We start from the raw sequence: 25,477 nt of genomic DNA, 5'->3' as shown, positions 1-25,477 counted from the left end.
CTATGTTAACTTTCATTTATTAAATATTCAGAGAAACTCTAATTAGCTTAACATTTCTGGTTAACTTTCACTCATACTAATATTTTTCCTTATCTTCTGACATGTCATCTATCTTTGCCCAATTATGTGGGGTTTTTTTTCCCTGTGGTTTGATGCTGCCTTTAATAGCCATAGTTAACCACAAACAGTGAGTCTGTTTGTTGGAATTTTTCTTACTTGTTGAAATGTATCTCATTTAGATATTCTGAAATATCTCATTAAATGTCTGCCCAGTACCTTTTAATAACTTATCCTTCAATCCAATTTGTCAAATCAATTTAGTCAGCTGTGCTTTCATGTCCTGTATAATTCCCCTTCGTTAAATTTTTAACCATTGTCTCAGACCCATTCCCTATTGTGTAAAATTCTGTCTTGTTATGGTGCCTACTACCTAGGGGTACCATCATGATGAGATTAATAGTAAATCATATTGATTACAATCATCTGTTTACTGTGGAGAAAGACGTGGAAGATACAGAATGTGGGGAAATAGATGGTGACTTCTTGAAAAATCTCCATATGACAGAGGAGATGGTACTGTATGTCTTAAAATGCATAAAAATGGATAATTTGGCAGGACCTAATCAGGGGTACCCTGGAACTCTGTGGGAAGCTAGGGAACCTATTCTTGGGAAATAAGGCAGGGCAAATGACTGAAGTCTCAATGGTGGAGCACTTTGGGGCCGGCAACCATAATTCTATTAGTTTTAAAATAGTAATAGAAAAGGATATGCCAGATCTAAAAGTTGAAGTTCTAAATTGGAGAAAGGGTAATTTTGATGGTAATAAGCAAGAACTCTCCAAAGCTGATTAAAGGCAGATGTTTCAGATAAAGGGAAGGTTGGAAAATGGGAAGCCTTCAGAAATGAGATAACGAGAGTCCAGCGACAGTATATTCCTGTTAGGGTGAATAGAAAGGCAGGTAGATATAGGGAATGCTTGAGGGTTTGGTTAAAAAAGGAAGCACATGTCAGGTATAGACAGGACAGATTAAGTGAATCCTTAGTCTGTTATAAAGGCAGTAGGAGTATACATAAGAGGGAAATCAGGAGGGGAGAAAAGGGTGCATGAGATAGCTTTTGGCAAATAGAATTAAGGAGAATCAAAAAGGGTTTTACAAATGCATTAAGGCCAAAAAGATAATTAGGGAGAGAATTGCACCCCTCAAAGATCAGCAAGGCGGCCTTTGCGTGGAGCCGTAGGAGATGGGGGCGATACTAAACAAGTATTTTGCATCGGTATTTACTGTGGAAAAGGGCATGGGTGATATAGAATGTAGGGAAATAGATGGTGACACCTTGAAAAATGTCCATATTACAGAGGAGGAAGTGCTGGATGTCGTGAAACACATAAAAGTAGATAAATCCCCATGGCCTGATCAAGTGTACCCTAGAATTCTGTGGGAAGCAAGGTAAGTGATTGCTGGGCCTCTTGCTGAGATATTTGTATCATTGATAGTCACAAGTGAGGTGCTGAAAGACTAGAGGTTGGCTAACGTGGTGCCACTATTTAAGAAAAGTGGGAAGTACAAGCCAGGGAACTATAGACCAGTAAGCCTGACGTCAGTGGTGGGCAAGTTGTTGGAGGGAATCCTGAGGGACAGGATGTACATGTATTCGGAAAGGCACGGACTGATTGGGGATAGTCAGCATGACTTCATGCATGGGAAATCATGTCTCACAACTTGATTGAGTTTTTTTGAAGAAGTAACAAAGAGGATTGCTGAGGGCAGAGCAGTAGACATGATCCATATGGGCTTCAGTAATGTGTTTGACAAGGAATACAGGGAGAACTATGTTGTGGTTCTGCTCGCCGAGCTGGAAGTTTTTGCTGCAAACGTTTCGTTCCCTGGCTAGGGAACATCATCAGTGCTGTTGGAGCCTCGTGTGAAGCGCTGCTTTGATGTTTCTTCCGCTTTGATGTTTCTGCTTTGATGAAACTGACACCCGGAAGCGGCAAGAACAAACCAATATAAATACCGGAAGAAACATCAAAGCAGCGCTTCACACGAGGCTCCCAACAGCACTGATGATGTTCCCTAGCCAGGGAATGAAACGTTTGCAGCAAAAACTTCCAGCTCGGCGAGCAGAACCACAACAACGGATACCCGAGCTACAAATCTTCAATCAGATTTTAAAGGGAGAACTATCCATTTGGATACAGAACTGGCTTAAAGGTATAAGACAGAGGGTGGCTGTAGAGGGTTGCTTTTCAGACTGGAAGCTTGTGACCAATTGAGTGCCACAATGATCTGTTCAAGATCCACTGCTTTTCGTTATTTATACAAATGATTTGGATGTGAACATAGGTATAGTTAGTAAGTTTGCAGATGATACCAAAATTGGAGACGTGGTGGACAGCAAAGAAGGTTACCTCAGATTACAACAGGATCTTGATCAGATGGTCCAATGGGCTGAGAAGTGGCAGATGGAGTTTAATTTAGATCAGTGTGAGATGTTGCATTTTGGGAAAGCAAATCTGAGCAGGACTTAAACACTTAATGGTAAGGTCGTAAGAACAAAGAGACCTTGGAGTGCAGGTTCATAGCTCCTTGAAAGTGGAGTCGCAGATAGATAGAATAGTGAAGAAGGCGTTTGGTATGCGTTCTTTTATTGGTCAGAGTATTGAGTACTGGAATTGGGAGGTCATGTTGCAGCTGTACAGGACATTAGTTAGGCCACTGTTGGAATATTGTGTGCAATTCCTATCGGAAAGATGTTGTGAAACTTGAAAGGGTTCAGAAAAGATTTTCAAGGATGTGCCAGGATTGGAGGATTTGAGCTTTAGGGAGAGGTTGAATAGGCTGGGGCTGTTTTCCCTGGAGTGTTGGAGGTTTATAAAATCATGAGGGGCATGGATAGGATAAATAGACAAAATCTTTTCCCTAGAGTGGGAGAGTCCAGAAATAGAAGGCATAGGTTTAGGGTGAGAGGGAAAAGATATGAGACCTAAGAAGCAACAATTTCACTCAGAGGGTGGTACCTGTATGGAATGAGCTGCCAGAGGAAGTGGTACAGTTGCAACATGTAAAAGGCATCTGGATGGGTATATGAATACGAAGAGTTTGGAGGGATATGGGTCCAGTGCTGGCAGGTGGGACTAAATAGGGTTGGGATATCTGGTCGGCATGGACAGGTTGGACCGAAGGGTCTGTTTCTGTGTTGCATATCTCTATGACTGTATAAGTGCTGACAAATGAGACTAGATTAATTTAAGATATTTGCTCAAATGGACGAGTTGGACTGAAGGGTCTGTTACATCTCTGACTAATACCAGGGCTAGGACAGCCTGCTTTCTGGTCAGCTCCATACCCTGTTGTTCTGACAATCTATCTGTAAAACATTTAATGAGTATGTTTAGACTACCTTTTGTCCATCTGACTTTTCCAGTCTGCACGTAGATTAAGATTATCCATATAATTGTGCCTTTCTGAAAAGCTCTTATTATTTCATCCTTCATGTTCCACCTACTGTGTGGTTACTATTAAGAAAACTGTTGGAGTACAGGCTCTTTATCATTTCTCATTTCTATCCAAACTGCTTTAGTATTTGATTTCCTGAACTTGTCACTTCCACCTCTTTTTGTTGCTAATATCATCATTAATTAGCAGAGCCACTACTATAGCATTTGCTGGTTTCCCACCTTTCCTAAGTGTCCTTCAAAATTCAGGTCCCAATCTGTTCCTCTTCAGCCATGTCTCTATAATTGCTACCAGATTGTACTTAATTATTTCTGTTTGCGCACTCAATTCATCTTTTTTTTGGAATACTACATACATTCAAAAACAGAGCCTTTAATTTGTTATTTTACTCTTGTTGTAATTTCTAAGCTTGTGTTGGTTGGTTCTTGGATTCTGGATCAGTGGTGCTGGAAGAGCACAGCAGTTCAGGCAACATCCAACGAGCAGCGAAATTGACGTTTCGGGCAAAAGCCCTTCATCAGGAATAAAGGCAGAGAGACTGAAGCGTGGAGAGATAAGCTAGAGGAGGTGGGGGTGGGGAGAGAGTAGCATAGAGTACAATGGGTGAGTGGGGGAGGAGATGAAGGTGATAGGTCAGGGAGGAGAGGGTGGAGTGGATAGGTGGAAAAGGAGCTAGGCAGGTTGGACAAGTCACGGGGACAGTGCTGAGCTGGAAGTTTGAAACTAGGATGAGATGGGGGAAGGGGAAATGAGGAACCTGTTGAAGTCCACTTCCTGACACATACATTTATCATTTTCTGCACAAGTACCTTTTCTTTTTGGCCTTGACTTTACTCTTTATTTACAGATCTTGTTGAATTTAATCCCTTTTCCTCACTATTTGATGTAAAATCCTCCCTATTTCACAAGCTATGTGGTCTACAAAAACATGAGCGCACGTTTCAGGTGGAGATCATCCTAATACTCAGATCCCACTTTCCCCAGACTTGTGCCAGTGCCGCAAGGACCAGAGAAGTACTACCCGCCCCCCTCACCCACCAGTGTGAGCCATGCATTCATCTTTCTTGTCTGATTTTTCTGTGCCGGGTGCATGTGGCCCAGCTTATAATGCAGATGTTTTGATGTTCTGCTGCATTAAGTGCTGAGCTGTTTAAACTGACTGTGCAGAACCACCTCCTTTGATCTCCATATGTTGTTGGCTAATTAAATGGACAACAATGATTAGATCCTCACCCTCCCATTGCAGATTCTCTTCAACCCTAGCAGATGTTCTGAGTCTTGGCAGAATAGCCAACTAGACGCTTACTCTTTGCTGAAAAGAACAATGTCAGTCACTCTGGCATTATCCCCTACTGCCACCACATCAGTCTGCCTTCCCCTATTGAACGATTTCCTTTTTCACGGTGCAATGGTTAGTTAACTGACAAATCCTGCAGCTCTCACCTCATCTCGACAAGCTGAAAGAACCTCAAACCTGCTAAACTGCTGCAAAGGCTGAGGCTGTTGACGTCTGGGTCCCATTACTGCCTCATTAGCAGTCTCACTTCTGTTCCTGACACTGACCAAAACTGGTAGTATTTTCTTACCCTTGCCACCAATTATTATGATATATTGAACCTTAGAAATATAATAAATACTAGTCACTTGCCAAGTAACTAGATACTTCTCCACTTAAAGAATAAGAATCAATTGCTGAGGGTCAAAAGATTGATAAGACCAAAGCAGACTTTATTCTGCTTGGAATTGTGGGTCTTGAGGTAGCTAAATAGTCTAGTGCTCAACCTGTGCAGCCTGCTGCAGGTGCTGTTGGAAGAGGCACAGAGCTCTGAATGCTGAGGTTTTCACATGCACCTTCCACTGCTTGTGCTTGGCTTCCATCTGGGCTTATAAGAGATGCTCTAAGTGGCAGGCTATGACTGAGAAATGGAATTATGCTACTTGAGGATATCTTCTTCCTCTTCCAAAATTACCTTTTGACATTTGTGCATCCATGCATTGAGCATTAGTGACTGTTGGACCAGAGGGATAGTAGTGCAGCTCCCAGTGCTTACATGATGTGTTAACAGAGTAAGAACTTATTCAAAGCTCTGAAATAACCACTACCTCCTTGCCCAACTACAACTCTACATTACTCTGAGTGTGCTGAATCATTTGTTGAGTTTTCATTCCATCCTTTAATATTCTAAGATGCTACACTAAGTGACGTGTTTAACCTACATGGTGTTGGTGAAGCTTAACCCTTTCAGAATCGTTCAGAGTTTTCCATTGATCTTTTTTAATGTGCCTAAATTGCTGATTTGTTTTCCCTGTCTGATTTCAGTGTTTAACAATGGTTCATCTCAAGAGCTGATGAGTCTCACCGGGACTATCCCGGTCAGCTACAGAGGTAAGAACTGAATGACTACAAAACAAGTGTCAAATTTGGTGTAAAGAGTAGTTTGTTGGATTTTGCATCATATGAGTCCTCCTGGAAGAGGTTGGTAGGATTGGCAGTGCAAAAGGTCTTCTGGGGATGATAAGTGGATGGGCATATGTGAGTGCTGCGTGTGTAATGAAAGGGGCAAGCTTTATGTAAGAGGTGTTCTTAAGGGAGGGTTTCAGAATGTTTGGGGAAAAGAAAACAATCAAAAGACTGAGAGATTGGGTAACTGCAGCATGTCTAACAAATTAAAGTTACTTTCAAAATATAATTTGACAACACCAATAAACTCATGGGCTCTAACTTTATTACTGAAGGGGAAAGCTGCATGCATCCTAGAGGTGAGGGTTGGAGGTGAACGAAGGAGATAATTAAGCTCAGGGTCTCTGTCTTCACTGACCATGGGCTTATTGTCACCATTCTGACCCAGCAGCATGCCAGTTCTTGAAATTGGTAAGAAATTTGATTTGATTTTAATTTAACTTTTTTTCTACAAAATGTGGGAGTATTTGGAATGATTGACTCCCTTTCCCCACAAATTTGTTTGTTAAATGATTTTATAACTCTGCTTTTGTTTCAATCTTTTCTTTCATGTCTTTGCAGGCAATATGTATAACATCCCTGTGTGTCTCTGGTTATTGGACAGTTATCCTTACAACCCTCCTATCTGCTTTGTAAAACCCACAAGCACCATGATGATTAAAACAGGAAAACATGTTGATGCTAATGGGAAGATCTATCTCCCCTACCTGCATGAGTGGAAACATGTAAGTATTGTGCTGTTTTAAACAAGACACTGGTATGTTCTTCCTTGTTCCATGCAAATACTGGCACCTGTAAAGTTGGGAAGAGATTGCATTTGGCAGTCAGTATGCAGATACTGACAGGTCATGTGATTTGGGATGGAGTGAGTGTGTCGGATAGTAGCAAGACCAGAATGGCCTGCTGAATACAGCCAAGGCAATTTTTCCATATAGTGAGAAAGCAGGTGCCACCTGACCCCTATTTATGACTCACTAAATCATACCTCTATACTGTATCAGCTCTGCCGTAGTGTAGCTGTATTTCAATGCATCCAGAGTATATGAAGACCCTCTAAAATGCTCAGGCTCTGAAGATCAGATTGTCAGTTTCTGAGATTACGATGGTTTTCAAAGCAGAAGTAGCTGGCTCTCACATCTGGAGATAGAGGAACCTGGCCTGGTGATATGGCTGAAATCAGAGCTGCATTTCAGCTGAGAACACAGGGTTCTGAGGATCAAGGAGAAAAGATCTCAGAAATTTTGCCTGATTCTCATTTGAGGAACCAATTAGCATTTTTATTGGCAATCTTATGACGTTTAAGAGCAAGTGTGGAAGCTATGCCTGTATCAATTATGAAAATGATGCTTTTTGTTTCAATGTATGCTTCTGATCTCCATGCTACAGTATAATAACTTGAATATTGTCGTGCCCAGTCCCAGAATAATGCAAGGTAACTTTTTCTCCCTGTAGTGACTATGTATTTAAGCATTTATTCATTGGACATCCACAAGACATTGAACATGATTATTTTCAACTCCTTTGAATTGCTAATTGAATTTCATTGCTTTTATGATATGTTCTACACTTGATGAGCAGTTCTTATTTTCAGCATTTCTTTCAACTGTCACAATTGACCTAAATCTAGGGTGCAATTCTCTGTTCCTTTTACTAGAGAGTTGTGAACACAGCTCAATGCATCAGGCAAATTGGCCACTCTTCCATCCATGACTCCATCTACACTTCTCACTGCCTCTGAAAGGCATCCAACATAATTAAAGACCACTCCCACCCCAGTTATAATCTCTTCCAACCTCTGCCACCAGGCAGAAGATGTAAAAACTGAAACACTCTTACTGACTGTTTCAACAACAGTTTATTTCCCACGTTATTAGACTTCTGAATGGACCTCTCAAATTTTAAATTTGGTGTTGAGCTCTTCTCTGCAACTGGAACGTTATATTCCTTACTCTGTTCAGTTACTCTTTGTTGCATTGTATGTGGTATGATCTGCCTGTACTGCATGTGAAGCAAACCTTTTCACTCTAACTAGGGACGTGACAATAATAAATCAAATGAAATGGAAATATAGCTCATACTGTGTACCATTGTGGAAATGTGAAATGTTTAAATGGAAACTTAATGAAACTATTTGAGTGCATTTTCTTCCTTCTTCTAGCCACATTCTGACCTGTATGGGCTGATTCAGGTGATGATAGTCATGTTTGGAGAGGAGCCTCCAGTCTTTTCGAGACCAGCTGCAACTCCGCAGTATCCACAATACCAAGCCACAGGACCTCCGACCAGTAAGTTGTTTTCTGAGTAAAATGTGATTAAACCAGGGGCCTTAACTTTTATTCAGTTGAGGCCATGAGTACTTAAGACTGTCTCTTAATAGCTGGAAAAGCGCAGCAGGTCAGGCAGCATCCAAGGACCAGGAGAATCAACGTTTCGGGCATGAGCCCTTCTTCAGGAATGATCTCCAGCGCCCGCCGTCCTCGGAACGCTGTTCTCCAGCGCCCGCCGTCCTCGGAACGCTGTTCTCCAGCGCCCGCCGTCCTCGGAACGCTGTTCTCCAGCGCCCGCCGTCCTCGGAACGCTGTTCTCCAGCGCCCGCCGTCCTCGGAACGCTGTTCTCCAGCGCCCGCCGTCCTCGGAACGCTGTTCTCCAGCGCCCGCCGTCCTCGGAACGCTGTTCTCCAGCGCCCGCCGTCCTCGGAACGCTGTTCTCCAGCGCCCGCCGTCCTCGGAACGCTGTTCTCCAGCGCCCGCCGTCCTCGGAACGCTGTTCTCCAGCGCCCGCCGTCCTCGGAACGCTGTTCTCCAGCGCCCGCCGTCCTCGGAACGCTGTTCTCCAGCGCCCGCCGTCCTCGGAACGCTGTTCTCCAGCGCCCGCCGTCCTCGGAACGCTGTTCTCCAGCGCCCGCCGTCCTCGGAACGCTGTTCTCCAGCGCCCGCCGTCCTCGGAACGCTGTTCTCCAGCGCCCGCCGTCCTCGGAACGCTGTTCTCCAGCGCCCGCCGTCCTCCAGCGCCCGCCGTCCTCGGAAACCTTGGATGCTGCCTGACCTGCTGCACTTTTCCAGCAACACATTTTTCAGCTCTGATCTCTAGTATCTGCAGTCCTCACTTTCTCCTGTGTCTTTTGATAGCGCCATCTCATTTGTTTAATTCGCTTCCTCACCCCCCCCCCCCCAAAAAAAAATCGGTTGTGATACCACAGTTATCTTTCAAAGCCCTGTCAAAATCTCGTTGTATTGCCTAGACAGTAAATATTAGACTATTTGACAGCAGGGACTTTCACAGGGATCTTTGTAACTAAATCTAATTCATGTTTAGCTGACTTCAATATGCCATTTGCAACATAGTCAGTGGAATCTTTGGACAGGAGAAACCTTGACTGATTGTTCTCTCTCTTGCAATAATGACTCGGTGCTACATCAACACGGACAAGAACCTGAAAAGTGCCTATAAGCTAATAAGATATTCCCCTGAGGCACTTTACAGGAAGCAGGTATTAAGACAGATGAGTAAAACCTCAAGAGGTGGGCTTGAAAGAATCTCTTAAATTAAAAGAGAAAGAAATTTAGAGAGAAAATATCTGAACTAGGATGCTAGGCAGATGAAATTGTGCCACTAATGGCAGCACAATTAAAATCGGGGACTCTCAAGGTGAGAATTAAAGCAGTGCAGTGGTCTTGGACGGATGTGTGACTGGAGGATATTACAAACATCAGAAGGGCCCAAGATCATGGAGGGATCTGAAAACAAGGGTGAAAATTTCAAGTCCAGACAGTGCTTAACCAGAAGTCAGGATAGGTCAGTGAGCAGAGGGGTAATGACTGTATAGGATTTGGTGCAAGTAAAGAGATAGGCAGCAGAGCTTTGAATGATCTCAAATTTGAGGAGAGTACAATATGGAATCTGGATGGGAATGCATTACAATACAGCTATCCCCTTGTGTGTTCTTAAAAATAGCATGCTAAATGAAAATATTCCAAATGAAAATCAGTTTCCCATAAGAAATGTGAAAAGCAGATGTGTTATGTTTCTGACTTTTAATTCTCTCAACTCTTGGCCTTGAACAGACTGGCCCAAAAGCTCTTATTAACTCCTACTAACTTTCACCTTTTACCTGTCTGTTGCTTCCAGTATTTAGATCACCAATTCTCACAACTCTGACTCTCCACTTCCTCCCTCTACCTTCTTGACTCACTATCAGTCACAACTCACTTGTCTTCTGACTGTCTGCTTCACTTTCAGACCCTTTCTACTCAGAGTGTCCTACTCACCAATTCTTGCTCTGGGTCTTGACGTGAGTGGGTGTTCAGGTGAGGGGTGGTGAGTGGAAGCTAGTGAGAAGATCTGAGAGTGGGAGCTTTGTCGAGCAGGTTGGCAAGGAAAGGAAATGGTGTGTTTTAGAAAAGCCTACACCTTTAGGTGACTACGTGTAAAGTGAAAATAATGGCGGGGGGGGGAATTGAAACTGTCAGAATACTGAACAGCCTGGACAAAGCGAACATTGGGAAGATGTTTCTGTTGGCAGGAGAGACAAGGACCCAAGGGCAAAACCTTAAAGTAAAGGAACAGAGATAAGGAGAAACTTCTTTCCCCAGAGTGTGGTGAATCTGTGGAATTCATTGCCACAGAAGTCTGAGGGGCCAGTTCATTGAGTATATTTAAAACAGATGGATAAGTTCTTGATTGCCAAGTGGATCAAAAGTTATGGGGAGAAAGTGGAAAAATGGGGTTGAAAAATCTATCAGCCATATTTGAGTCTGTTCTGCCATTCAATGGGCTGAATGGCCGAATTTTTACTCCTATGACTTATGGTCTTATGTGATTGGAAACTCGTCTTGAGGTAGTCTGTGACAAAGTTGCAAGGGAGAGGGGTAAGATGGTTATGGAATAGATTTGTAACTAGATTCAAGGACATCTTCAGTCTTCCCAATATTTAATTAGAGCAAATTTCTACTGATCCAGTTTGATAATTTAATAATGGTGTAAGAATCCAGAGAGGGAGAACAATGCTGAAGACACTAGTCTGTATGTGAAAACAGTTTCCAAATAATGTTGCTGAGAGGCAATATGCAAATGAGATTTACAAGGGAGCCAAGGATATTTCTTTGGAGGACACAAACATTAATGATGCAGAAGTGGGAAGGGAAGCCATTTGCAGTTGATACTTTGGTTAGAATTAAGATCCAACCTTGGTTCAATGGGCATGCCAGGAGCAGCAGCAGGCATACCTAAAAATGGTGTCACCCCAGTGAAGTTACCAAGCAGGACTACTTTGCATAAACGGCAGTGATAGAGCTAAGTGAGCCCATCAATGAATGATCAGATCTAAAGTCTGCACTCCTGCCACGCTGAACGGTAGTGGGCAGTTAAACAGCCCATTGATAAGGTAGCTCCACAAATATCCCCAATCTCAGTGATGGAAGGGCCCAATGTATCAGTGCAAAAGATAAGACTGATGCACTTATGGCAATCTTCAACCAGAGTTGCCCAGAGGATAATCAGTCTCCTCCAAGGGTCCCCAGCATCACATACCAGTCTTCAGTAAATTCAGTTCATTCCACGTGATATCAAGAAATGGGTAGAGGCATTGGATAATGTTAAAAAGCTATGAGCAGTAGCAGCATTCTGGCAGTAGTACTGAAGGCTTATGCTCTTGACTTGCCACTCCTCAGCCAAGCTCTTCCTGTATGGTTACAGCACTGGCATCTACTCAACAATGTAGAAAATTGCCCAAATGTACATAAAATGCAGGGCAAATCCAACCCAGTCAATTACCACCTCATCAGTCTATTCCCGATCATCAGTAAAGTGATGGAAGGTGTCACCTGCAGTGTTATCAAGCAGCACATGGTCAGCAATAACTTGCTCACTGATGCCCATTTTGGGTTCCACCAGGGCTACTCAGCTCTTGACCTCACCACAGCCTTGCTTCAAGCATGGGCAAAAGAGCTGAATTCCAGAGATGAGGTTACAACCCTTGGCAACAAGGCTGCTTTCAACTGAATGTAGCATCAAGGAGCCTTATCAAAACTCGAATCAATCGGTATTACGGTTGTTTGGAGTTATATCTGGCAAATAAGATGATTATGAGGTTGTTCAAGGTCAGTCATCTCAACTCCAGAACATTGCTGCAGGAGTTCCTCAGGGTGATGTCTTAGGCGCAACCATCTTCACTTGCTTCACCAATAACCTTTCCATCATAATGTCAGCAGTGGGGATGTTTGTTGATGATTGCACAGTGTTCAGCGCCATTTGCGGATACTGAAGCCATTCATGTTCAAAATCTCAATAGTATTCAAACTTGGGCTGTCAAGTGGAAGTAACATTTGTGCTACTCAAATGCCAGGCAATGATTATCTCCGGTGAGAGACAATCTAACCACCACCATCTTCTCAAGGGCAATTAGAGAAGGACAATAAATGCTGGCCAACCTTTGTCACCCACATTTCACAAGTGAATTTAAAATACAATGGAACCAGATGAGTACAACCCCACCCAGCTGATTAACAGATTTAGGAGGTGTAGGAAATCCATAATTTGGTCAACTGTCTGAAAGGCTTCAGATCAGTCAGGATTGCTGAGGGATAGTTTGCTTTTGTCACAATTACAGAGATGGCATTCATGGCTTTGATAAGAATGGGTTTAAGTGCAGTGTCGGGCAGAAACCTGATTAAAGGGACATAGACATAGCTTTATCTGACTTTATGGATATAATAAACCTAGCTCTCATTTTATATAGTTCAATTGACTATCTCTATTTGAATGTCTTAGATTACATGTATTGCCCTTTAAGCACTTCAGTTCTATTTTATTACAGAGCTGCCATCTGCTGATGACTAACAATTTGCAATGTATCTTTTATATTCAACTGAATGCATGGCGGCAGATGAGTGAAGTTTTAATAAGTCTGAATTAGGAGATAGAATTTCCTTGTATGTTCAATATCCGTTTGCATTGACTCCTCAAGATTTCTTCCTAACTTTGGATAATCCTTGTGAAATTGCTCATGATTAAACTTTACTTCTACACAACTTTGTGCTATGTTTCCTGTTGGTGCGTGTTTGGACTTCTCTCGCAATCTGAAAAAAATTTTAAAATCTGCTTGTTTAGTGTTATGGCCAGTGAACATAAGAAATAAATGCCTCAATCTTACTGTTATGACCCCAGCTGATGGTAATACTGGACTGCTGGTCTGATACTCAATCCACTTTTTCTGCATCTGTGTTCCTGTGTTGCCACTAGCCAGCAGCACATTACCAGGATGAGGTAGAGGCCAAGAGGTGTAATGTCTGGGTTTCTAATGGCAAGAAAAGAGAAAGGAAAACCTTGTGTCTAAGCTGCAGTCAGTTTCCACCAAGTGTCAGTTAGTTCACTGTTTGATTAACTGTTTAGATCAATGTAATTCTCACTTACAATATGTTTGTTAAGAAAGTAATTTTTTACTGCATAATTTTTCATGAATACATTACTATTAATCCCCAAGGCCCTTTTCCCCTGCAACTTTCTGCAGTTTTTCTCAATTTAAACAATGCTGTGTTCAATTGTTCTACCTTCCAAAACGCAACAACTTCACATTTTCTCACCTTATGCTCCATTTACCAACTTTTTGCACGCTTAACCTAGCGATATCTCTGTAAACTGTTTATATCCCTCTTACAACCTGCAGTTTTTGTCATCTGAAAATGTGACCACACTGCATTTACTTCCTTCCTTTCAGTCACTAATTTATATATTTTAAACAGTTGCAGTCCCAACATGATCCCTGTGGAACCCCACTGGTCACAGGTCACCAACCTGAAAAAGAACCCCTTATCCCCACTTGCTGTTTCCTTCCAATGAGTCAGTTCTCTAGCCATGCAAAACACTACCTCCAACACCGTGGGCTCTTGTATGATGTAACTTTTTGTGAGGTATATTATCAAATGCCTTCTGAAAGCCCAAATATATCTACTGGTTTCTCTCTATCCAATCTGGTCGATACTTTCTCAAAACTAATAAATTAGACACTATTTCCCTTTCGTGAAGCTATGTTTTCTCTGCTTGATTAGATTATGGATTTCCAAATATTCTTCTATTGCTTCCTTAATAATTTATTCCAATATTTTTTCAACAATTGATTTTAGGCTAATTGGCCTATAGTTACTCTTGTTTTGTCTCCCTTCCTTTTTGAATAGAGCTGTCACATTGGCAACTTTCCAGTCCCCTGGTACTTCTCCAGAATCCAAGCATTTTTTAGAATATTACTACCAATGCATCCACTACCTCTGTAGCACCTCTTTTTGGATCCTAAAATGCAACAGTCAGGGCCAGGCAATGTATCTGCCTTTAGCCCATTAGTTTATCTAATAATACTTCTCCAGTGTTGGTGATGGTACTTAATTCCTTCCTGTACTCTTTAGTATTGATGGGATGTTCAGAGTATCTTTCACCGTAAAGACTGTTGCAAGATATCTGTTTAACACCTCTGCCATTTCCTCCTTTCCCATGACCGCGTCTCATTTTCCTTCAAAGGGGCATTTGTTCACTTTGACCTCTCTCTTCCTTTTTATGTATTTAAAGAAGCTCGTACTGTCAGTTTTTTATATTCCTCAGTAGTTTGCCTTCAGAGTTTATTTTCACTGCCTTTAATATTTTTTTAATCCTCCTTTGCTGAATTCTGATCTTTCCCAGTCTTCAGGACTATTGTTCACTTTTGCTTCTTTTATATGCTTATTCTTTGAACTTGATACTCTCAGTAACATCCTTGGTTAGCCATCGTTTCTCTCCCTCTTTGAATCTTTCCTCTTCTTGAGCTATGTTTTTGCTGAGAGCCATGAATTGTACGTTAAATGTCTGCCATTGTTTACTTACTGTCATTCCTGCTAAACTGTCTAGCCAGTTCACTTTAGCTAACTGTATCCTCATCTCATTGTAATTCCCTTTATTTAAGTTAAATAGTTTCTCTCTCTCAAACTGAATATTAAATTCTAGTATATTCTGATCACTACTTCCTAAGAAATCTTTTAACTGAAGTCATTTAAATCAGCCTCATTACCTATTACCAGATCTAAAATAGCCCGCTTCCTGGTTAGCTCTATGGCATATTGTTCTAGGAAACTATCCCAGACGAAGTGTCGTAACTACCCTTTCAAATTTGACCCTATCACCATGACGATCAAGGTCATTCACAATGTTTCTCTATTCTGTTTACATGCTCCTATTACTTGTTGATGTATAGCTTTTCCCTAAGATATGGAGTAGAGTTGGGCCATTCAGCCCATCAAGTCTGTGCTCTCATTCAATCATGACTAATATGTTTGTCAATTCTATTTTCTTGCTGTCTTCCCATAATCCTTGATCCCCTTACTAATCAAGAACCCATTAAAGTTCTTAAAGTCTTAAAATACACTCAATGACATGGCCTCCATAGCCTGTTGTGGCAATGCATTCACAGGTTCACCACTGTCTGGCTAAAGAAATTCCTTCTCCTCTCAGTTCTAAAGGGTTATCCCTTCACTTTGAGGCCTAATAATGGAAACATCACCTCCACATCCACACTATCCAGGCCCCCCTCTGTCTGTATTTTTCAATGAGATCTCCCATCATCATTCTCAACTCCATTTGAGTATAGACCAGGAGTCCTCAACTGTTCCTCGTATAACAAGTCCTTCCTTCTAGGGATCATTCTGTGAACCTCCTGTGGATCCTCTCCAAGACGAGCACATCTTTCCTTCGATACAGGGCCCAAAACTGCACCCAGTATTCCAAATACGTTTTGACAAGAGTCCTAAGCAACCTCAACAGTACGTCTCTGCTCTTGTACTCCATCCATCTTGAAATGGATGCTAAGATTGTATTTGCCTTCCTAACTGCCAACTGAACCTACATCTTAACATTTAGGAGTCCAGACCTAGGACTCCTAATCCCTTTGTACTTCCGATTTCCAAACCCTTTTCCTCTTGAGAAAATAGTTTTTCCTCTTTTCTTCCTACCAAAGTGCATAGCTTTACACTTTCCCATGTTCTAATCCTTTTGCAACTTCTGTGTGAGGAAGGGTCACCTGACCTAACACTTTTAACTTTGATTCTCTTCACAGATGCGCTGAGCTTTTGCAGCAACTTTTTTTTAGATTAGGTTCCCTACAGTGTGGAAGCAAGCCCTTCGGCCCAACCAGTCCACACTGACCCTCCGAAGAGTAGCCCACCCAGACCCATTTCTCTCTGACTAATGCACCTTACCCTATGGACAATTTAGCATGGCCAATTCACCTAACCTGCACATCTTTGGACTGTGGGAGGAAACCGGAGCACCCAGAGGAAACCCATGCAGACACAGGGAGGATGTGCAAACCCCACACAGTCGGTCGCCCAAGGCTGGAATTGAACCGGGGATCCTGGTGCTATGAGGCATCAGTGCTAAGCGCTGAGCCACAGTACCGCTCATTGAAACTTCTGTTTTTGTTTCTGATTTACAGCATCTGCAGTTCTTTTAGTTTGTATTTTGTATTCTGCAAACTTAGCAACAATGCCCTCAGTTCCTTTGTCCATATCATGAATGTATAATGTGAATAGTTGTTCCAACATGGATGACCTCGAACTCCACTAGTTACTGCACTGCCTTCCTGAAAAAGACCCTTTTATCCCCACTCTGCTTTTTGCCAGTCAGCCAATCCCAAAGTACTTTGTCCCAGTAACGTGCGCTCTGATCTTATTTAGCAGCCTCCTGTGCAGCACTTGTCAAAGGCCTTATGGAAATCCAAATAGATCATGTCAACTGGTTCTCCTTTGTTTAATTTGCTCATTACCACCTCAAAGACTTGTAACAGACTTGTCAGGTATGACCACTCATTTATAAAACCCTGCTGTCTCAGCAATTTTACCATGCACTTCCAAATACTCTGCAATCTCATCCTTAATAATGGACTCTAAAATAACTCCTGGTGGAGAGCTTATTCTCAAAACATCGATTCTCCCACTCCTCAGATGCTGCCTGTTTGCTGTGCTTTTCCAGCATCACACTTTGTGTCTAAAATCTTATCCACGGTTTAGGTGTCATGTCATGTCTTCTGCCTGCCTTCCTTTTTCAACAAGGGCATTAAATTAGCCATTTTCCAGTCCTCTGGCACCCTCTTTGAATTAAGTGATTCCCAAAAGATCATCGCCAATGCCTCTACAATCTTCTCAGCTAGCTCATTCAGAACTCTGGGTGTAGTCCATCTGGTCCATGTGATTTATCCATCTTCACACCTCTCAGCTGCTCCAGCACCTTTTCCTTAAAGATGGCCATTACACTTACCTCTGCCCTCTGGTCACACTCTTGAACTTCTGGTTTGCTACTGGTATCTTTCCCTTGCTGTTTCTTTTTTACTTCTCTCCAATTGGACTACATTATCTCAGCCTCAAATGTCTTCATTTTATCTCTTACTGTCAGTGCTACTCCACCAATTTTGCCATTTCTCCTGTCTTCCAGAAAAGGTCAAATGTCCGAATTTTGCGTTCCCAATTTTGACCCCCTTGTGACTGTGTTTCCATAATGGCTATAAGATCACATCCATTAAATTTGAATTGTGCCATTCGTTCATCTATTTTCCAAATATTTTGTGCATTAAGATACAAATCCTTAAAGTTTGTTTCATGATCAAATTTCCCCAAAATTTTAGATTCCTTTGCTCCAGTGTGAAACATTCAAACATTCTGCCCCTTTCTATCAATCTCTGTCTCAAAGACCGTGCTTCTGCAGCCCTCTGTGGTGGAGAATTGCTAAAGTTCATAATCCTCTGAAAACCTACTCCCCATCTTGGACCTGAGTGGCATCCCACTTCGGTTTAAATAGTTCCCCCTCCCCCCCCAGTTGTAGTCAGAGTGTGGCACTAGAAAAGCGCAGCAGGTCTGGCAGCATCCAAGGAGCAGGAGAGTCAACGTTTCAGGCATAAGCCCTTCATCAGAAATGTTCTTGAACCCCTAGCTCTAGTCTACCCAGCCAGATGAAGCATCTTATCTCCATCTACCCTATCTATCCCTTTTAAGTATTTTAAGTTCAATGAGCATGCGCATGAGCAAAACTAATGTAGTTTATAAAATGCCATGCAAGAACTGCACAAAACACTATATAGGACAAACAGGAAGACAGCTAACAATCCGCATACATGAACACCAACTAGCCACGAAACGACACGACCAGCTATCCCTAGTATCCACACACTCAGACAACAAGCAACATGAATTCGACTGGGAAAGCACTGCTATCATAGGGCAAGCCAGACAGAGAACAGCCAGGGAATTCCTAGAGGCATGGCATTCATCCACAAACTCCATCAACAAACACATCGACCTGGACCCAATATACCAACCACTACAGCGCACAGCTGAAACTGACACCCGGAAGCGGCAAGGACAGACCACTATAAATACCGGAAGAAACATCAAAGAAGCGCTTCGCAGGAGGCTCCAGAGCACTGATGATGTCTCCTAGCCAGGGGACGAAATGTTTGCAACAAAAACTTCCAGCTCGGCTGAACCACTATAGCCTATTCCTAACCTGCATGTTCATTCATAACATTTGGTCTGAGTGCTGGCTCCATTTTCAAGACTTTGGGATGTTTTCTTTGAGGACAATTCTGAATACAAGTATTGTATGTTGGTCATATTATTTCAGACAGCAGGCCCACATGATTTGAAACTGTGACAGATGTATTTTTTCTTTATGTTGATTGAGGACTTGTTTCATATTGCTTTTCAGGTGAGATGAGGTGAAAAGACAGGAATAAAATTTCTTTAACCTTTTTGATTTTGCTTTGGGTTTGTGTAAGGTACTCACTTCGTGGCAAGATCTACTTTGGTTAAAATCTGATGGGATTGTTCCTGTGAAAGTGATTGTCTCGACTGCCTACTTCAGTGAAAGTTGAGATTGTGACTTCCGTCATGTTGTCAAGATTATTCACATCCTGGTTTTTTGGCCAAAGTTATGCCTGTGTTCCAACCATTCGAGGCAATATTTGTTTGCTGCTGTTTTACTGTAGTTTTTGGTTTCTCATTGTTATTTCTCATTCTCGTTGCTAAATGTTGAAGGTCCTAGTTGACTGAGTTTGGGGATTGCATGTTTAATCCCCAAATCTGGGTGCATTGTTCAGTTAATGGCCGCATGGGTCTTATGAACCTGCATTTGATTTCCCTAAGCCGAGGTAATATTCAAATGAGGCAACTCCTGCACTCTGATTCTGCTGTCAGCTTCTTTATTTAATGTCCCCATTGTGCTCTGCAGCTCTGTATTTCCCATCTGGCTTTGTAATGAGCTTTAGGGAAAGAAATCTACCTGTTACATAAACTGTAGACTCTTACTGTTAATTCTTAACTGCACGTTGAAATGGCCTCAGATCAAAGTACACTTTGGATTGGATAATACATTGGCCATATGAGCAAAACCCTCGATTTTTCTGTTTGCTGTTTCCTGTGATATGATCTGGCTCGTGTCCAAAATAGGCACCTTTTATATGTTTTGTTTTTAAAAAAGTAATTTATTGAAAGAATGAGATTCATTTCATAACAGGACAGGGATAACAAGATAAATCAAGGCTGGGCAAAGGTTGCTTACTTCTTTACAGCATGTTTATAATTACGTTTGAAAGTTGCATAATTCAGAGAAATAGATAATGAATGATAATGATACATTCAGTTAATTGTGTAGGCTATTGATAACAATTCCTTGATTATTTAGTCATTTTGCTGACCTTTCTCCTCAATATTTATTGTGAGTTTACAGCTAGACTACAGTTCCATAACTAGGCTGCGGCGTTTGGGATTGAAATTTCGGAAGGGTAATTGTATGTTGATCATTATTACAAGGGGACTGGACTGTAGACTAAGGGAATCTTGCTATAATTATGGAGTTTTTTTTTTAAACCTTTGAGTTCTATGCACAGTTTTTGGCCTTCACATTGAAAGAAGGATATACTTGCTTTGGAGGTGGAAAGTAGAAATTTCGCTACATTTGTTCTTTGAATGACAGCAATGTCTGTTATGATACTTTTGACTACGTTATTGAACTTCAGATTGAAATCTGAATTTTTTTTTGGTTTTACCTCATGATCTCTTACTGAAATGTAAGTACACAATGTTGCAGATTTGAATTTAACATAAAAGCAAGTTTATTATACAAATTAAAATGCGATAAAATATAATAAACCAAACTAATTGTTTTCCCTGGTGTGTTGAAGGCAGAGAGGTGACCTTAGTTTTTATAATCATGAAGAGCATGTGTAGGATGAATAGCCAGGTCTTTTTGTCACAGGTGAGCCCAAAACTAGAGGGCCTATGTTTAAGGTGTAAAGGGAAAAGTACTAAAGGGACCCGAGGGACAATTTTTTTGCAGAGAGGATGATGGGCGTGAGTTGCCAGAGGAAGTAGTGAAGGCTGGTACAATTCCAACATTTAAAAAACATCTGGATAGGTACATGAATAGGAAAGGTTTAGATAGATATGGGTCAAATGCAGGTGTATAGGGCTAGATCAATTTCTGATCTCTGGTTGGCATGGACGAGTTGGACGGAAGGGTCTGCTTTTGTATGGCACAACTGACTCCAACGTACATGTTTAAAGATTTTGAGATAAATGCTTCTAAATATGCAATTGAAAATATAATCCCATCAATCAAAAATAACCACTTTCGGTAGTCACCAGAGAGAATTCTCTCCTCTATCACTCTAATATGTCTGCATTTAACTTTACCCTCAGATCCCAGCATCTTCTTGGAGTCTTCATGTAACTAAGCTTAAATTTTCTCAGTCTCAAATCACCCTTTCAAGGTTTTAACCAAATCCTTCTGGTCTGAATTTATACTAAACTTTCAATGAGCTAAATAAGTTTTAACAATTCTAAATTATCTTCGCCCTTTCTCAGGAGCAACTGCTTTAAACAGGCAGCTTCAATCATGATTTCTGCATTCCTGAAAGATTAAAGCCCAAAACGTTTTTCAAGCTATGGCTATCTTCCCTTAAACAGTGGAAAAGAATCAATCCCTAACATTCTAAACTAGAGCCTAATGCGCAACTGTTTCCCTGATGTATTCATAAAATTCTCCAACTGTAAACAAAAAAACCATTGCACTCTGGGAGCTCTTTCTCACTCCATTTTGAAGTAAATCACCATGTCTACAGAAATACAAGTTAACCATTAAATTCCTTCAGACAGACAAAACTTGTATGTCACCAGTTCAAATTCAAAAGTCTGACCAATAAAATAATTGATTTAAAAAAAAGTTAATCTCGCATCTTGCATCATGTGCCCTGTGATGAGCAGCTGAGTAATTTGGGTTTATACTGTCTGATCAGAAGAATGTGAAGACGTCTAATAGAAACTTAAATGCTGAAGGGTTTGACTTACTGTGCGCTGAGGGGGCAAGTCTGGAATCAAGGTTGAGTATTTAGGACTGAATTGAGAAGTTTCTTCAAAAATGTTTGGAAATGTTTGGCTTATGGATGTATGTTCAAGGCAAAGATAGAAATGCTTTTGATGGAGGTGGATAAGTGAAATTGAGGCAGCAAGTTATCCATGATTGTATTTACATGGCAGAATAGTCCCAAGGGGTCATTTGGTCTACTTCTGTTCCTTATGATCTTGCGCACAATTCTGACTTAACCCTTCATTGTCTCTAGCTCAATCCTGGGACGCCTTACCTGAAAGTGCTGTGGTGGTAGCTACAGCAAGTAGACTAGCTTTTCAAGAAGACCGTTCATTATAAGTTTTTTCAAGAGAAATTAGGGCTAGGTAATAAATCTGTCCTTGCCATGTAACTGGCATTTAACCTGATAAATTAGTTAAAAACAAATCCGCACAGGTGTGTTGAACAAATGTTGCTCCTCACAAATATTTAATTCGTACAAGTTACTCTTTGCATGATTTAGTTTCATAAGTGTCCCTTCCATGGATATCTTCTCGGTTCTGGATCTGGCGTAGCTAGGTGAAGATTAAATGTTTTGTTTTATTATATTTGTCCATTTGTATCAACGTGCAGTTCTTTGATTTCTTAAGGGTGAGAACCAGAAGCAGTGCCTGCCCAATTTCCACCACATTGACCAATTACAAAGGAAAAGAATTCCAAAATGGCTGTCTGCAGTGTTCTGTGAGGATTGTCAATCAGCAGCATCTTTAGTGCATCGAATTCTGGTTACTTCAGTGTGAATAAAAGGATAGTACAGTTAGTCTCATTAAAGTCACTTAGTCCCAGTCAGTTTTTTTTTTAAATTGTAGAGAAACCAACTGCAACCAAGTGGGTTTTCATTTGTAATTGTTTCAGTTTGAAGTATATATTTATCGCCATTAGTCTAAGTGGATGTAGTTTGTCACAATCAAAATATTAATTCATTAGCTGCTCTTTAGTTTTAGTTTCTATAGTAATTTGTACTTGAGGCAACATACTTAATCCATGAAAAGTTCTCAGTTTAGTTTTAATATTTCTGAGAGCCTTTTAAAATTAAGAAGTAGTACAATTAAATACGGAATCACAGCATCAATATAATAATCCAGTTGAACCTGCTTTTACTGATTTCTGTAAGCCCTGGTTACATTGCTTTTTTTGGTTGGAACAGGTTTTTGGTTCTTTAACAGTACTCAAATGCTCAAAGGCATTTAATGTGAAGATAAATAAGTTGCCTGTATTTCTAATAGCACCTAGACAAGTGTTTGTAATGTTGTGTGCTATGGAGTAATGTGCATGTTTGTAGCTCAGTATCCACAGAAAGAGCTATTTGCAGAAACTAAACATTTCCTATACAAAAGTAGAAATGAAACAGTGTGCCTGAGGAATTCATCTTTTCTGATGGAGACCTGTAATGAAATATGTAATGTGAAGGAAACCTGCAAAAGGATAAAAGAAAGGAAGTTGTTTCAAATAGAATTTCGTGCTGGTCCAAAATAAATAAATTGTCCAATCATTCGAATCAGATTTGTTACAAGGCTGTTGAGAAAAGGCAGAGATGTAGGATTAGCTGAGGAGCTCTTGCAGTGAACTGGTGTAGACGTAAGTTGAAAGACCATCTGCACTACAGCCATTCTATGCTCGTAATTAGATGGGGTAGATTATATAACTGGGTCAAATTTGACATAATTTCATGGTGTGAATTATACACACTGGGTAAATGTTTAATGTAAAGCACGTACCATTTTTACAAAGTAACCATTGGAAAGATATAGATATGCAAACTATTATGTGCTGTTTTAGCATGACTGTGTTCTGAAGTGTTCTGTATTAATGTGTTCTGATTTTTCTTTTTCTTTGTTTCAGCTTCCTATATGCCTGGAATGCCAGCTGGAGTTACACCATATCCATCTGGCCACACCAATGCTGGGTATGATTTATATTTGCAAGAGCTTCAAAAGAGATTTGCATTCAAAAGCTATTTAGATATTTATTTGTATGCTATATTTGGTCACATAATTCTGGCTGATACTCTTCAGCAGCATACTCCAGACTATGACATTGTTAGTTGGTAAACTAAAGTCCTTTCTACCTGTTTGAGTGGCTATGAAAGATTCATCGCACTGATGGATCAAGGATTAAGCAGTCTATCCTCCAATGAATGCTTGGTCCACCATGCTTTGAGCAAGATGAGTAATAAACCAGTGTAAAACCCAAATAGTATTTGTGTTTCAAATAATTCAACCTGATTATATGAGCAAATTTTAACAGCATGTTGTGTTTTGAAACCAGGATAAATGAAAACAAATTCAAAATATTATATCCTCTGACCAACACTAAGATGGAGTTGTATGGTTGCTGCTACTACTCAATTTGTTTATTTGACGTGACATTGCTGGGTAGACAAGCAGTTAATATTCAACTCTAATTTTTCTGGAGATGGTAGTGGTGAGTTGCATTCACGAACCTTTGCAGTCCATAGGCTGCATAGGGACCCCCTCAATGCTGCTACAAAGAAATTCTAGCAACGGTGATGTAGTTCCAAGTAAGGATAGTCTGTGGTTTCAAGGGCAACTGTGGCAGATTCTAGTGTTTACATTCATTTGCTATCCTTGCCCTTGAAGGGGGAATTTGAACCGTTCATTTGGAGGAGTCTTGGTGAGATATTGGAGTGCATCTCGTCAATGATATATGTTGCTACTATCAAACATGAATGGTGACATTTTTTCCTTTAATTCACTCTTGGAACATGGACTTCGCTGGCATGCCAGGATTTGTGGCATCCTCATCTCTAGAAGAGTTGGTACAAGGTAGTGGTGAGCTGCTGAAGTTAACGTGCTGTAGGTTAACTCACAATGCTTTGAGGGAAGGAATTTCAGGATTTTGATCTAGTGACACTGAAGTAGTGTGACATATTTCCAAGTCAGGCTGCTGAGCAGCTTGATGGGGGAATTGCTGTTGGTAGTGTTCCCACATATCTGTGTCCTTGTCCTTTTAATTGAATATGGATGTGAGTTTGTCAGGTGCGGTCTTAAGATCTTTGGTAAATTTCTGCAATGCATCTTCTCGATAGTGCACACTGCTCTTTTTGAGCATGGGTGGTGGAGGGAGTGGATGCTTGTGAATGTGGTCCCAATTAAGCAGGTTAACTTGTCTCAATGATGTCCAGCTTCTTGTGCTATTAGAGTTGAACCCATCCATGCAAGTGGGGAGTATTCCATCAAACTTCAGACTTGTCTTGTCTTGACATCTACTTGTCTTGTAGATGATGGACAGGCTCTGGGGAGTCAGGAGGTATGGTATTTGCTCTGACATTCCTAGCATACTGTTGTAGCCACTGCCTATGTGGATAATGTAGTTGTGTTTTTGGTCACTGGTAACCTCCAGGATGTTATTAGTGTGAGAGTTAGTGTTGGTAGCACCATAAGCGCAGCATAAACTCGTGGTGAGCGGGCCCAGCACGAGCCCCTACTTTTGCAGGGTGAGCACGGGGCCTGGCAACTGAATTGGTGGCTGCTCCATCCAGACGGGCATTACAGCACCATCGAGGTGGGCCCATTGGCAAGAAATGCGACTCTAATATTGGCAGGTCCACGCAGGTGGCAGTGGAGAATTGACCCAGCAGTGAAAGATGGCGCTTAAAGTGTGGTGGCTTTGGTTGAGTCCAGTGCAGATAGTGAGATGATAATTGAGCTGGTTCAGGACAGATGGACTCTTTCAAAGCTATCTCTTTGTATTTTATCTTATTCTTAACACTATTCAAAATGGCACTGGTTTGTGGTAACAATGGAAGGGTGGCACGGTGGTTCAGTGGTTAGCACTGCTGCCTCACAGCTCTAGGGACCAGAGTTCAATTCCAGCCTTGGGTGACTGTGGAGTTTGCACATTCTCACTATGTCTGCGTGGGTTTCTGGGTGCTCTGCTTTTCTCTCACAGTCCAAACATATGCAGGCTAGGTGAATCGCCATGTTAAATTGCCCATTGTGTCCAGGGATGTAGAGGTTAGATGCATTAGTCAGGGGTAAATGTAGAGTAAATAGGGTAGGGGAATGGGTCTGGGTGGGTTACTGTTTGGAGGGTCATTGTGGACTAGTGGGCTGAAGGGACTGTTTCCACACTGTAGGGATTCTATGGAAACAGTTTCTGCTTGAAGAGCTTTTCAGTGTAT

The 25,477-nt window shown here is 41.3% G+C and overlaps 1 protein-coding gene across 3 annotated transcripts in view; it reads left to right on the top strand.

The window, feature by feature from the left end:
- Positions 1-25,477, top strand: part of tsg101a (tumor susceptibility 101a) — a 53,145-nt gene that overhangs the window by 6,451 nt on the left and 21,217 nt on the right. For all 3 annotated transcript variants that reach the window (XM_060838454.1, XM_060838452.1, XM_060838453.1), the window contains exons 3-6: positions 5,781-5,846; positions 6,483-6,646; positions 8,080-8,206; positions 23,176-23,239. In XM_060838454.1, coding sequence (XP_060694437.1) covers positions 5,810-5,846; positions 6,483-6,646; positions 8,080-8,206; positions 23,176-23,239 — 392 coding nt within the window. In that variant the 5' untranslated portion in view covers positions 5,781-5,809. The remainder of the gene's footprint in view (positions 1-5,780; positions 5,847-6,482; positions 6,647-8,079; positions 8,207-23,175; positions 23,240-25,477) is intronic.

This window comes from Hemiscyllium ocellatum, chromosome 18, assembly GCF_020745735.1.
Source record: "Hemiscyllium ocellatum isolate sHemOce1 chromosome 18, sHemOce1.pat.X.cur, whole genome shotgun sequence".
NCBI lineage: Eukaryota > Metazoa > Chordata > Chondrichthyes > Orectolobiformes > Hemiscylliidae > Hemiscyllium > Hemiscyllium ocellatum.
The sequence above is the reverse complement of the archived record's forward strand: the minus strand, read 5'-3'. Positions and strand labels throughout refer to the sequence as shown.